At 41.2% G+C, this 14408-nt stretch overlaps 1 protein-coding gene across 1 annotated transcript; it reads left to right on the top strand.

Annotated features, from left to right (window-relative positions):
* Positions 1 to 3373: 3373 nt before the first annotated feature.
* LOC118944236 (uncharacterized) lies at positions 3374 to 13883 on the top strand. Its single transcript, XM_036962612.2, has 2 exons — positions 3374 to 4497; positions 10676 to 13883. The coding sequence occupies exons 1-2, from the start codon at positions 4332 to 4334 to the stop codon at positions 11674 to 11676; spliced, it is 1167 nt and encodes a 388-aa protein (XP_036818507.2). The 5' UTR covers positions 3374 to 4331; the 3' UTR covers positions 11677 to 13883.
* The last annotated feature ends 525 nt before the right edge of the window (positions 13884 to 14408 follow it).

Genomic DNA, 14408 nt, shown 5'->3' on the forward strand with positions numbered 1-14408 from the left:
CTAAATTGTAATTATTTCGCCTCTATGGCCTATGTATTGCCTTACATCCCTACTCTTCTACATTTGTACACAATGTACATAGATTTTCTATTGTGTTATTGACTGTACTTTTGTTTATGTGTAACTCTGTGTTGTTGTTTTTGTAGCACTGCTTTGCTTTATCTTGGCCAGGTCGCAGTTGTAAATGAGAACTTGCTCTCAACTGGCCTACCTGGTTAAATAAATGTGAAATAAAATTAAAATAAATATTGTGATATTTGTTATGAATAAAGTGTGCTTTCTTTGGACCAAAACTCTTGACTTTTTTTTATAAACAAATTGTACTACAGTGTATTAACAATTCTTCAAAGTGTCCACCAGAAGGAATTTTATAAGGTATTTTGGTATGACAATGCATGCTATGACGCAGGACTATATTTTAACCATATAGTGTCCAGGCACCCTGGACCCTTCGACCACAGTAAAAGTCCAGCAACACTTTTTATGACCTAGCTTGTTGTTCAAACTCATCTGATTTTGTATTCTAGGGACTCAAATGATTAGACTGGACCCTTGTTTTATGGACTCATTCAACGTTTTTTCCAATACAGTACTATATTGGTACAGTCTATTACAGTGTATTGCATTGGGGGCTATGGAGGGGGCGGAGTGAAAGCCAGCAGCAGGCTGTGCAACATAGTCCCCCTCCAAAACAAATCATATTTGGTTAGTAGAGACCCTACTGAGTATTTCCCACCCCACTTTAGCAGAGACAGGTAGCAAGGTTCTCTCTACAGTGATATATTTGTACCGTATATTGTCCAGGTGCCCATGCAACTTATTTGACCACAGTAAAAGTCCAGCAACACTTGCTATGACCTAACTTTTTGTTCTAGCTCACCTGTTTTGGATTGGGGGCTCTAGTGAGTGCACCTATCCAGTGTATGTGAGAAAAATATATGTATATTTTTTATTTTTGACTGGACCCTGGTTGTATGGACACACAATCAAATGTTTTTCCTGTACAATGCAATCTGTTTGTGAAATACAATAAAAATACAGTAAGACTTTTCTTAAACATTACGTTTAAAAATCGCAAGCTTGAACAATAACACCAGTAAATAAACAATAATAATATGATCAAAATAATTATGTATAAAAATAATATTTTTTTATTGTATATATTTTTCTACCAGTAGGCTATTATTAAGGTCTTGACATGAATTTACTTACGTTCCAACCATTTGTTAATGTGCTCCACCTTATAACATTCGTTATCTTATATAAAGTAGTAATTCTCTGCAAAAAAGGATTGATTTCATATCATACACATAACGTTTTACCGCGGAGAACAAGGCACCAACCGACATGGTCGCTCTGTTTCTAGCTAGCTCCTAGCCAACTTTGCAGTATTTTGTTTTTTGCTCAGAACGTTTCTTGTAGTATTACCTACAGACATAAATAACTTTTGGATATTAGATCGGCGGTCACTCACCAGAATTTCGAGCAGATATTTGACTTCACTGACTTGGATCCTTTGTTTGAACTTCACGAGGTAGCTCTATTCATCCTGGGGGCTGCACCAAAATGCTGCCCCCGGAGAAGAGGTAGAAGGAGTGGAGCCCTAGTCAGACTCAGGCAGCGTGCATACCAACCACCATTTACGAGTATATTACTCGCTAACGTTTAGTCCCTGGACATCAAAGTAGACGAGCTCAGGGCGAGGATCTCCCTCCAGAGAGAAATCAGGGACTGTAACATACTCTGTTTTACAGAAGCATGGCTCTCTCTGGAGATATTGTCCCTGTCGATTCAGCCAGCAGGGTTCTACGTCAATCACGTGGACAGGAAGAAAGAACTATCCGGGAAAAATAAAGGCAGAGGGGTTTGTTTCATGATTAACAACTCATGGTGTGATCGTGGTAACATACAGGAACTCAAGTCTTTTTGTTTTCCCAATCTGGAATACTTTACCATCAAATGCCGACCTCATTACCCCCCAAGATAATTTTCTTCGGTCATCATCACTGCCATGTAATCCATGCATCAAGATTGTTTTGATCACGCAGACTGGGAAATGTTACGGGTGGCCTCTGAAGTATACAATGACTCTGTGACTGGGTTAATCAGGAAGTGCATTGAGGATGTTGTTCCCACTGTGATGACTAGCACTTATCCAAACCAAAACCCATGGACAGATGGCAGCATTCGAGCAAAACTGAAAATATAAACCACCACATTTAACCATGGTAAGGTGACTGGGAACATGGACGTGTATAAACAGACCAGCTACGTCCTCCATAAGGCAATCAGAGGCTAAGCGAGTAGGTGAGAACCAGAGTGGCGGTGGGAAAATATCCCCCTCAACGTCAACAAAATGAAGGAGCTAATCGTGGACTGCAGGGGACAACAGAGCGAGCACGCCCAACACATCCCTGGGGGCACATTGCCTGCCCTCCAGGACATCTACAGCACCCATTGTCACAGGAAGGCCAAGAAGATCATAAAGAACCTCAGCCACACAAGCCATGGCCTGTTCACACTGGGATCAAGAATGAGAAACAGCCATCTCCAGGCCATCAGACTGTCAACCAGTCACCACTAGCCTTAGTCCTAGCCGGCTACCATCCAGTACTCTACCTTAGAGACTGCTGCCCTATGTACATAGTCATTGGACACTGGTCACTTTAATAATTTTTTACATACTATTTCACCCACTTTATATGTATATACTGTATTCTTGTCATAGATCATCCTATAACTACTGCTGTACACACCTTTTCTATTCATATACTTTCCATACTGTCATTACACACCATTATATGTATATATACATTACACACCTATACATTATCTGTATATATTCTTATATTCCGGGCTTTGACATTGCACATTCTGATATTTTTTTATTTCTTTATATCTTTTTTCTGGATTATGGGTGTGTTTTTGTTACTGCTAGGTATTACTGGTAAAGTGAAAGGGGGATACCTAGTCAGTTGTACAACGGAATGCCTTCAACTGAAATGTGTCTTCGACATCTTCTGAATCAGAGGTGCGGAGGTCTGCCTTAATCGACATCCACAACTTCGGCGCCCGGGGAACAGTGGGTTAGCTGCCTTGCTCAGGGGCAAAACGACAGATTTTTTTTACCTTGTCAGCTCGGGGATTAGATCCAGAAACCTTTCGGTTACTGGCCCAACACTCTTCTGCTATCTGAGCAGCTAACCGATCGCTGCAGCTGTACATAGTCTATCGGTAAATAGCCCACCCAATTTTACCTACCTCATCCCCATACTGTTTACATTTATTTACTTTTCTGCTCTTTTGCACACCAGTATCTCTACCTGTACATGACCATCTGATCATTTATCACTCCAGTGTTAATCCGCAAGAATTGTAATTATTCGCCTACCTCCTCATGCCTTTTGCACACAATATATATAGACTCTCTTTTTTTTCTACTGTGTTATTGACCTGTTAATTGTTTACTCCATGTGTAACTCTGTGTTGTCTGTTCACACTGCTATGCTTTATCTTGGCCAGGTTGCAGAACTTGTTCTCAACTAGCCTACCTGGTTAAATAAAGGTGAAATAAAATAAAATAAACATACATTCTGACCAAATGCTGTTCATTCATGATATTGTTTGAATCTTGTAATAGAGTAATGACATACAGTCGACTTCTGATGAAGAATGAATTCTCCCAGATCATCCTATACTTATGATAACCACTGGTTGTCTACAATGAAGTAATCGTTTCCCTTTACTACTGGTCTGTAGGCTGCCTTGAACTTCCCATCCGGATGGCGGGGCTGTTGTACATTGCGGGGCTCGCAACCCACTAAAAACAAAGAACGTTCTCAAATTCCTTGACTAGAACGCGGAAGTAGGATTGGAGACGACTTTGTTAAGACAAACCAGTACAAAGAGAACCAGTTTTAGCCTGTCTTCATTAAGAGAAATCCCCGATCATTGTAAGCGACCATGGCTAACTAAGGTCATGCGTAGAATTGCGTCATCGGGTCGTCTCGTGCCGAAATGCGCATGCGCCAGCTGTTAAATCAAAGGCACTCCTTCGATATTAAGTTGTTTTTGACCTAAATGAAAATGTGTCACTTTCACGAGGTTGAAGTAATTACATGTTCAACTGCTTAAAACATTGACTCGAATCTAGGTTGTACCTCTAGATTTCGAGAATTTTATTCAACCAAGGAATCAGTTTTACCCTTCTGTCATTGACTTGTCAAACCACGGCCTGGTCCGTTTCGCAAGTCTCGCGACCTTTGGGTGGAGTAAACAAAGACCCACTACTAACTGAACTGAACAGGCTACCGAATCCTCAGTCGACCGAAATGTCTCAACTACAGTTGTTGCGTGTATTTTTAAATGAGCGTTTAATGGCGGCTGCTGTGGAGATTTTCGGGGCAGTTGAGAAAACGGTAGTGGAGTACGAGGAGGAGAATGATCGGCTACGGAGACTTCTGCGGGTCACACCGGAGATAACACTATGCAGAAAAGGTTCGTATGTAATTTAGCTATGTAGATTCACTGATAGCTAGCTATAGTTCTACCGAATTAACTGTTTAAGCTAACAGGAATCAAACATTTTCATAGATTTTTAACCCCTAGGCAACCCTGGTCCTGGAGCGCCGCAGGCACTTCATGTTTTTGATCTAACCGACCTTGAAGACCAGGTGTTTTGAATTTAGGCAATCATTGAACTGATCAATTAGTTCAGTTGGTCAGGTGTGGTGGCTAGTTGAAACAAAATCCTGCGGCACTCCAGGAAACAAGTTGCCTACCATAAACAGTTACCAACATATTTTTGACCTCAAGAAGAAACTTATTGGAAAAAGCAACAATCATAGTTTGAGTTTATTTATTCTTGCTCACAGATAAAACTGAAGAAATGCAGAATTTATATTACTAATAATTGCAAAACACTCATTTAAAATGCATAACACATAATACTGAACACTTGAAACATTAATAATACTGAACACTTGAAACATTAACAGGACATTTTTCATGATGGAAATTGAAGTATTAATGTGATTTTTAAAACATAATTTTTGGGCCTGCGTTTTGCAGGCGGTTCATACAGGCAGTTATACAGGACAGTTCGTGGCTGTTTCTCAGGAGCCTGGTGGTGCAGTTACCTTTGAGGGAGCAGGTCATTCAGCAGGCCACCACCCTTTGCCTTCTTCTGGTGGTGTAGCTGTGGAGCCAGGAAAGTAACCTTGGACACAGGAGCTTTGCGTGATCATTTTGATCAAAGGCTTTGGACAAGTTTATCAGCAAGTTACACCCTCACCATTGTTGGTTTTCTGGAGTCTGTAGCTGTCAGCCAGGAGTGTGGCTTTCACAAGGGTGGTAGTAGTGCTAGACTTGGTAGGTAGGCATACTGATTCGTGCACTCTGATAAAACTGTTGGCATTAGTTATTTTTAAACGATGAAGCTCCTGGATTTTTCCAAGGCATGAAGTTAGAGAGATGGGCCTCCAGTCACTTGTTGTACATGGGTTTGACACTTTAGATATTGGACATACATTGGCAATCTTCCAGGTAGCAGGAATAGTCCCCCTGCCAATAGGAGGTGTTAACTATGTGTGTGATGACAGGGGCTAGATCTCCTGCTCTTTTAGTAGCCAGGCTGGAATGCCATCAGGACCACACGCTTTATGTGGGCTGAGTCTGGTCAGAGCTTGCTTTATCTGGCCAATGCTGCACAGCTCAACCTGCCTGTAGGCATGGGCAGGGGGAAAATGCCAAGCGGTGTGGTGCTTGTCCATGCCTCAGCAAAAAACATCAGCCATGTCGTCGTCTTCAATTCCCCCAACCTGTATTCTCCCTCCTGGTGTTGTTTTTCATCCCAGTCCTTTGTTAATGAAGTCCCATCATTCCTTAGGGTTTTACTTCTATAGATCTTGGATTTCAAATTTGTAGTAGTTTGTCTTTGCTTCCTTGATAAGCATTTGTGCTGTGTTTCTGTATTTTCTCAATTTCATTGTTTTTCCCCATCTGTTGAAAATATGTATTTTCCTGATGGCAGCCTTTATTCGTTCAGTCATCCAGGGCTTGTCCAGTGTTTCTTATTGGCATGCATACATCATGTGCAGTTTGAATGCAGGAGTGTAACGTCTCCACCTTTGAAACGATGCTCTCCACCTCATATATGGCAGACCACGCAGTACTGGCCATACATCGTGCCAAGGCCTCCTGTCTGTTCTGGGTTACCAGACATTATTTTTTTCCCGCTGCACCTCGCTTCTCCCTCCTGATGTTGTGTTTGAGGAGAACAGCAGACATTTGTGATCACTGGATCCGAGAGGAGCAAGTACAGTGGGGGTGTTGCAGCGATTCTTCATATTTGTAAGGATCAGATCTAGGATGGTGTCCCCTCTGGTCTTGTCTTTGACCACTTGTTTCATGTCTGGATGGGAGTTTGTCAGCATCTTGATGGGCAGGTGATTAAAGTCCCCACACAGGATGAGACCCATTTGGGGAGAGGACATCCTGATCACATCGACAGTGTTTATGAGATAACACTTCAGCAGAACACTGTGGATTTTTTAATTTGCCCATGGTGGATGGTAGAGTACTCCCACTTCCAGAGTTGAAACTGAGCTGCGGAGTCGTTTAGGACGGAGCTGAAGCCACATACACTCAAATACCTATTTCTCTAGGTCAGTTCTTCTCTTTTCCTGCATACTGTGATTCACATACATAGCCACGTCCCATCCTCTCATCCCCTCTCTGGACCTGTCATTTCTGAGCAGCTGATAGTCTTGTATGAAAAGAGATTCATCTAGGATATTTTCGTGGGCCCAAGTTTCAGTGACACATCCAATGTCTGCATTTACTGATTGAAGAAGCAGTTCAAATTCATCCACTTTGTTTATCAATGATCTTGAATTAGGAACATTTGGAGTCTCTGGGGCTTTTTTGGACATATTTGCGACTTTGCATAATACATTTAGAACTCTGCATTCAAGTGAGTGATTGTATTGATGTATTTTAGATTTGTTACCTTCTATTGTCAGTATTTTCCTCAATCTGCCCTTACAAGCTGTATTCCCTCTCACCCAGCTTCTTGTGCACATTATCCCGTGCCCTGAAGTTTATCTTGGATATGCGGTGCCAGTGGAGATGCATGTTTTTTGTAAAATCGTAAAAAATGTGATGAGTATTCCACAACGTTTGTACAATCCATCGTTGTCAAAGCCATGCTTACTCCATTAAAAGAGCAAGGAAAAGTATGCAGCGCGACAAAAAAAGAATTTAAAACATTGTAACACGTTACTCTCGAGCAGCTGCCTGGAAGCGCCAACCTGCTTTGTGCGCCTGCTACATTAGCAAAATATCAACTTATTTCTTACATGTACTAATTACTATTATCTGAAAGAAAAGTTGACGATTAGACTAATTTTAGCATATTCTGTAAAACAAAAAGATCAATGTTTCCTTTATGGCCAACTAATCAACCTATACCGCCCCAGATATTACCATAAGCCCGTCCTCCTCAATTAGGGTGCCACCAACCTCCTGTTTTCTGAATGTAAATCCGAGACTGTGGATTTAGTATACCTTTTGATTGGTGTGTATTCAGTTGTGGATCTCCAGTATCCATTTCGTATGATGCTGTATGTTACGATTTACAAGGGAAGGGTTAGCTAACATGCTAAGTAGTTGCTAAAATGCTAAGGCAGCTGCAATCCACATTAGTACTAAAAAGCTGATTTACCATTATTTGATTATAGTATCATCTAGTTTTCACAATGTTGAAATAAATATTTGTGGTAAACAATTGCCATTTAAAGTTATACTTCATTTTATTGACAAAAAAGTGATTCATCTATTGATCCAGAGACATTGAGTTTTCTTTATTTAGCAATGCTGTAAGTGAAACAATGGAAGTGGTAGCTGCTCTTAAACTCTAGGCTGCATTTAGCTCAAACCCTTCTCTGTACAATGCTTTCAGAAAGTATTCACATCACCTTACTTTTTCCACATTGTTGTATTACAGCCTGAATTTAAAATGGATTAAATTGAGATTTTGTGTTACTGGCCTACACACAATACCCTATAATATCAAAGTGAAATTATGGCATTGGAAAACCTCCCTGGTCTTTGTGGTTGAATCTGTGTTTGAAATTCACGGCTCGACTGATGAACCTTACAATTATCTGTATGTGTGAGATACAGAGATGAGGTAGTCATTTAAAAAATCATGTTTAACACGATTATTGCACACTATGAGTCCATGCAACTTATTATGTGACTTGTTAAGCACATGTTTACTCCTGAACTTATTTAGGCTTGTCATAACAAAGGGGTGAATACTTCTTGACTCAAGACATTTCAGCTATTCACTTTTAATTAATTTGTTTTTAAAAATTACTAAAAACATAATTCCACATTGACAATATGGAGTATTGTGTGTAGGCCAGTGACAATCGCAATTTCATACATTTTTAATTCCGGCTGTAACACAACAAAATGTGGATAAAGTCAAGGGGTGTGAATACTTTCTGAAGAAACTGTGGGTGTATATATATATAAGTTTGGACACCTACTCATTCCAGGGTTTTTATTTTATTTGAACTATTTTCTACATTGTAGGATAATAGTGAAGAGCCACCGTGCTTCTACACCTGCATTGCTTGCTGTTTGGGGTTTTAAGCTGGGTTTCTGTACAGCACTTTGATATATCAGCGGATGTAAGAAGGGCTATATAAATAAATACATTTGATGACATCAAAACTGTGAAATAACACACATGGAATCATGTAGTAACCAAAAAAGTGTTAAACAAATCCAAATGTATTTGAGATTCTTCAAAGTAGCCACCCTTTGCCTTGATGACAGCTGTGCACACTCTTGGCATTTTCTCAACCAGTTTCATGAGGAATGCTTTTCCAACAGTCTTGAAGGAGTTCCCACATATGCTGAGCATTTGTTGGCAGCTTTTCCTTCACTCTGCGGTCCAATTCATCCCAAACCATCTCAATTGGGTTGAGGTCAGGTGATTGTGGAGGCCAGGTCATCTGATGCACCACTCCATCACTCTCCTTCTTGGTCAAATAGTCATTCCACAGCCTGGAGGTGTGTGGGGTATTTGTCCTTTTGAAAAACAAATGATAGTCCCACTAAGTCCAAACCAGATGGAATGGCGTATCGCTGTGGTAGCCATGCTGGTTGTGTGCCTTGAATTCTAAATAAATCAGACAGTGTCACCAGCAAAGCACCATCACACCTCCTCCATGCTTTACGATGGGAACCACACATGTGGAGATCATCCATTCACCTACTCGGCATCTCACAAAGATATGGCGGTTGGAACCAAAAATCTCAAATTTGGCCTCAGATCAAAGGACTGTCGATTCTCTTTGCTTAATTCAGCTGTTCTTGCCATAATATAAACAGGGTCTTTTACCAAATAGGTCAATCTTCTGTATACCAGCCCTGCCTGGTCACAACACAACTGATTGGCTCAAACGCATTAAGAAGGAAAGAAATCCCACTATTTAACTTTTAACAAGGCACAACTGTTAATTGAAATGCATTCCAGGTGACTACCTCATGAATCTGGTTGAGAGAATGCCAAGAGAGTGCAAAGCTGTCATCAAGGCAAAAGGTGGCTACTTATAAAATAGAAAATATTTTGATTTGTTTAACTTTCTTTTTTGGTTACTACATGATTCCATACGTGTTGTTTTCATAGTTTTGATGTCTTCACTATTATTCTACAATGTAGACAATTGTAAAAAAATAAATAAACAAAGACCCTTGAGTAGGTGTGTCCAATGTTGACTGGTACTGTAAATATACACACATACAGTACTGTTCAAAAGTTTGGGGTCACTTAGAAATGTCCATGTTTTTGAAAGAAAAGCACTTTTTTGGTCCATTTTAAAATAACATCAAATTGATCAGAAATACAGTGTAGACATCGTTAATGTTGTAAATGAGTATTGTAGCTGGCAACAGCTGATTTTTAATGGAATATCTACATTGGCGTACAGCAACCATCAAGTTGATTGACAAAGTCATGATAAATTGGAAGAATTTAATAAACCACCTTTGGACTGTGAAATATTCCTCTGGGTCAAAATGACTGATTTATAATACCTAGTTTACATCACCAAATGGTGCCCAGGAAAGAATTAAATCCAATTGTTATCACTCCCCCTCCAATTCAAAACCAAACATGGATGTCAATGTTTGCTCGCACATGCTTCGGTCTACTTCCTGACTGCAGCAACATGATACCTGTGTTGCGAGGCTGATTAGCTAGGACAGACAGGTGTGTGTGCAAAGCGATAACAACATACGATCCATGTACGGGGATTGTAGCATCTAATTTATGGATTTAATTATTTCCTGTGCACCACTCTGTGATGCAGAAGACCCGTTCCTTATCAGAACCGTCCACCGATGACAGATATACCCTCCTAAAAGCGTTGCCAAACAGGCACAGACACAGGTTGTTAAATAAGTCGCACGTTTGGCTCGTGTTATAGCCTACTGCTAGATACAATCTCGGTCTAGAAGCTGAGCCTAGCTATCTGCACTCGGGCACATCTAAAGGCTGTATAGATCATAGAAGTCTATAATTCACCTTTTATGATTCAAGTGTTCTATATTAATTTTGTGGTATATAGATAACCTCTGCTCCTCCTCTCCCTCTCTCCAGACTCCCTGCAGCTCTCTCTCGCTGTCTCTGAAGAGGAGGTTCCCTCTGAGCAGCAGCACTGTGAGCAGGAGTGGAGCCACAGTCTGGGGCAGGAGGATCTAGAGCCCACACAGATTAAAGAGAAACATGAGGAACTCAGGACCAGTCCGGAGGAAGAGCAGCTTCAAGGGCTGGAGCCTGATATCATAGAGTTCAAATTCACTCCTTCCTGTGTGAAAAGTGAACGTGATCAGGAAGACCCACTTTGGTCCTTGACTCTGTCCCAAACAGTGGAGAACAGAGAGTGTGACTCTAAACTAGTGGATCCTAAACCTTTTGGCACTGTGACCCACCTAAAGGGTTATGAAATGCTCTGTGACCCTCCAGATAATCAAAACATTGTCTACAGCCACAGCTCAGCCTTAAGCAGCAACCCAGTAGGACTTGACCGAAGCCAACCATTGGATCCAAACCCACCAATGGAGGAACACTGTTCCAAACCCAGCACCACATCTATAAAAACTCATCGCTGCTGTGACTGTGGCAAAATGTTTCCTCTCACAGCTGACCTGCAGAGGCATGTGACTCTCGCCAAGAAGAGACTCAGCGAATGTCACTTCTGCAAAAAACAGTACATTTCCACCTGTAAACTGAAGGCCCATGTCCGACTCTGTCACAGTGGGAAACCCTGCACCTGCCCCTTTTGTGGCAAGACCTTCAAACAAAAAGGAAATCTGTCCATGCACATGAGGATTCACACAGGAGAGAAACCCTTTAGCTGTGGTTACTGTGGGAAAAGCTTCAATCACAAGGGAGACCTAAGAAGACATATACTGACTCACACAGGAGAGAAACCATTTAGCTGTAATTTTTGCTGTAAGTGCTTCAATCAGAAGGGGGACCTAAGGAGGCATACACTGACTCACACAGGAGAGAAACCATTTAGCTGTGGTGAATGCGGTAAAGGCTTCATACGCAAGGAGCACTTAACTGCACATATACGGATTCACACAGTAGAGTAATCATCACACAGCAAAGTAATAATTTATCTGTGGTGACTGTGAAAAGCGTAAATCATAAGAGGAAGCTGAATATGTATATACGGACTCACACAGGGGAGATATAATTTAGCTGTGATGACTGCGGGGAAAGCTTCACTCAGAAGACTTATCTGACCATATATGGACTCAGGACAGAAACCATTTATCTGTGGGAAAAGCTTCAATAAGAAGGGGGACCTAATCAAGAATAAACTAATTCACACAGGAGAGAAATCAAATGGATTCTCAGTCTGTGGTAAAAGATTCAAGACTAATCTTCCGACACATAAAACAACATCTACAAAGAAAAAACAGGATGAAAACACAAAGAATAAAGAAAATCAGGACAAATATAATATCTTCTGTCAGCAGATGGGTATAAAAAGGCAGGTTGTGGATAACTCTTAGAAAAGAAACAATCATTCATGCACTGGGTTTCAGAGAAATAGATACAGTACATGATGGATTTACTTTGAAAAATGCTCTTTGTAAATACATTTTGATTTAAATAATGAGGATATTAACAAACAGTAGTGTATGTATCATGGTAATCTCGCAGATCTGCTGTTCAAAGTCGGTTGATGTTTTCACGTCATTAGAAATAAGAATATCTGGTTTGTTTTGGAATGTCTCTCAGGGTGATGAGAAAATGGTCTGACCAATGTTATTGATTTATAAAAATGTATACTTTTCTGAAAATATCTCCTTCAATCCAAGAGAGTTTCTCATGCAGTTTTGACATAATACAGCTCAATCATGATATTGTTTGAAATGTAATGATACACAGTCGACTCCTCACGAGTGCAGTTTGTATAAGTGCAAACTCTGTTTTAAGTGTACTACAGTGTTTTTCCTGTCCCAATTCAACAACATCGACAACTCACCAGCCGGTTTATTAGGTACACCCATCTAGTACCGGTTCAGACCCCCCTTTGCCTCCAGAACAGCCTGAGCTCTTTAGGGCATCATTCTACAAGGTGTCTGAAACATTCCACAAGGATGTTGGTCTGTGCTGATGCGATGGCATCACCCAGTTGCTGCAGATTGGACAGCGGTACATTCATGCTGCGAACAGCCCGTTCCATCTCATCCCAAAGATGCTCTATTGTGTTGAGGTCTGGGGGCTGAGTAGGCCACTGAAGTAAACTGAACTTGCTGTCATGTTCCAGGCAATGTTTTCCCACTCAATTGTCTAGTGTTGGTGATCGTGTGCCCACTGGAGCAGCTTCTTGTTTTTATCTGATAGGAGTGGAACTCGGTGTGGTCGTCTGCTGCAATAGCCCATCCGTGACAACGATCGACGAGTTGTGTATTCAGAGATGCTGTTCTGCACACCATTGTTGTACTGCGCCATTACTTGTCTGTTTACGGCTCACCTGTTCAATTGCACGATTCTTGCTATTCTTCTTCGACCTCTCTCATTAACAAGCTGTTTTCACCCAAAGGACTGCCACTGACTGGATGTTTTTTGTTTGTCACACCATACTCGGTATACCCTAGTAGAGGTCGACCGAATATGATTTTTCAACGCCGATACCGATAACAATTTATTGGAGGAACAAAAAAAGCCGATACCGATTAATTGGACAATTTTATTTATTTAAAAATTGTTTTGATTTTATTTATTTGTAATAATGACAATTACAACAATACTGAATGAACAGTATTTCCTGAGTACAAACCATTGTTCAATCCTTTGTCTTCTGAGTTCCCACCTTTGGGTACAAACCAACTGGACTTAGCCATAAATTTACTTACTCTCTTGAGAAACTTGAGAATATCAAAATGTAGTCGGTTGGCAGTAGTGAGTGCTCTGAAGTTGAGCCAGACCAGGATAAAGTACCTGTGGCGACAGATGTGGTAGAGACTTTCAGCGTTTGCCCTGAGAATCCTACCAGAGATGATTTTGGACCAGTAGGAGTAAGATTATCTTGCGAAAAAGTGGATTCCTGCTTTTGACCGACCCATACGTTGTTTCAAGCTGGGCAAAGGACAAACTGGGAACGTTTACATCTGTGAAAGTTTCAAGAAGTGGAATTGTTGTTTTTGTGTTATCCTCAACCCAGTGGCAGTGGGCATCTCAGGGCTCAACCTGTGTCGTTGTAGATCTCTGGAGCAGGGCACCACTCAAAGGAGTGACCAGTGGGGTTGAGTGTAGAGGTGAATCAAATAAAAAATAATATTCCTGGTGTTTGTGATGCCTGCCATTTTGGTGAGAGTATGGACTTGGTAGCAAGGGCAAGACTGAAAATACCATGTCTGTCTTGTTGAGCTTTGACACAGAGTTTCTACCTCAACCTTTTAAGTTATATTTGCTCATCTGTGAGGGCCTATGTTCCGAACTCGCTAGGGTGCTTTAAGTGCCAATGATTCAGACATGTTGCAGCATTGTCTAGAAGGTAGATCCCACAATGTGATAAATGTGCAGGGGGGCATAGTCCGAGGGAGTGTAAAGTTGGGATCGAGAGCCAACTGTAGGGGTACCCAGGCAGCTTGGGATCCGAAGTGCCCTGTGTGAGAGAGAGAGAGAGAGAGAGAGAGAAGGGGTTGAGATTGCCAGAGTTCGAGTGAGGCAGAAAGTTTCTTATGCTGAGGTGTAACAGTATAACTTTAGTTCGTCCCCTCGCCGGGCTCGAACCAGGGACCCTCTGCACACAGACAACAGTCACCCACGAAGCATCGTTACCCATCGCTCCACAAAAGCCACAGCCCTT

Source organism: Oncorhynchus mykiss, chromosome 25, assembly GCF_057628025.1.
Source record: "Oncorhynchus mykiss isolate SJ-2025 chromosome 25, ASM5762802v1, whole genome shotgun sequence".
In the NCBI taxonomy this organism is placed as follows: Eukaryota; Metazoa; Chordata; class Actinopteri; order Salmoniformes; family Salmonidae; genus Oncorhynchus; species Oncorhynchus mykiss.

Coding starts and splice junctions, on each gene's coding strand:
- LOC118944236 (XM_036962612.2), top strand. CDS start 4,332: ATGTCTCAACTACAGTTGTTGCGTGTATTTTTAAATGAGCGTTTAATG. Junction 4,498..10,675: donor GATAACACTATGCAGAAAAG/GTTCGTATGTAA, acceptor CCCTCTCTCCAG/ACTCCCTGCAGCTCTCTCTC.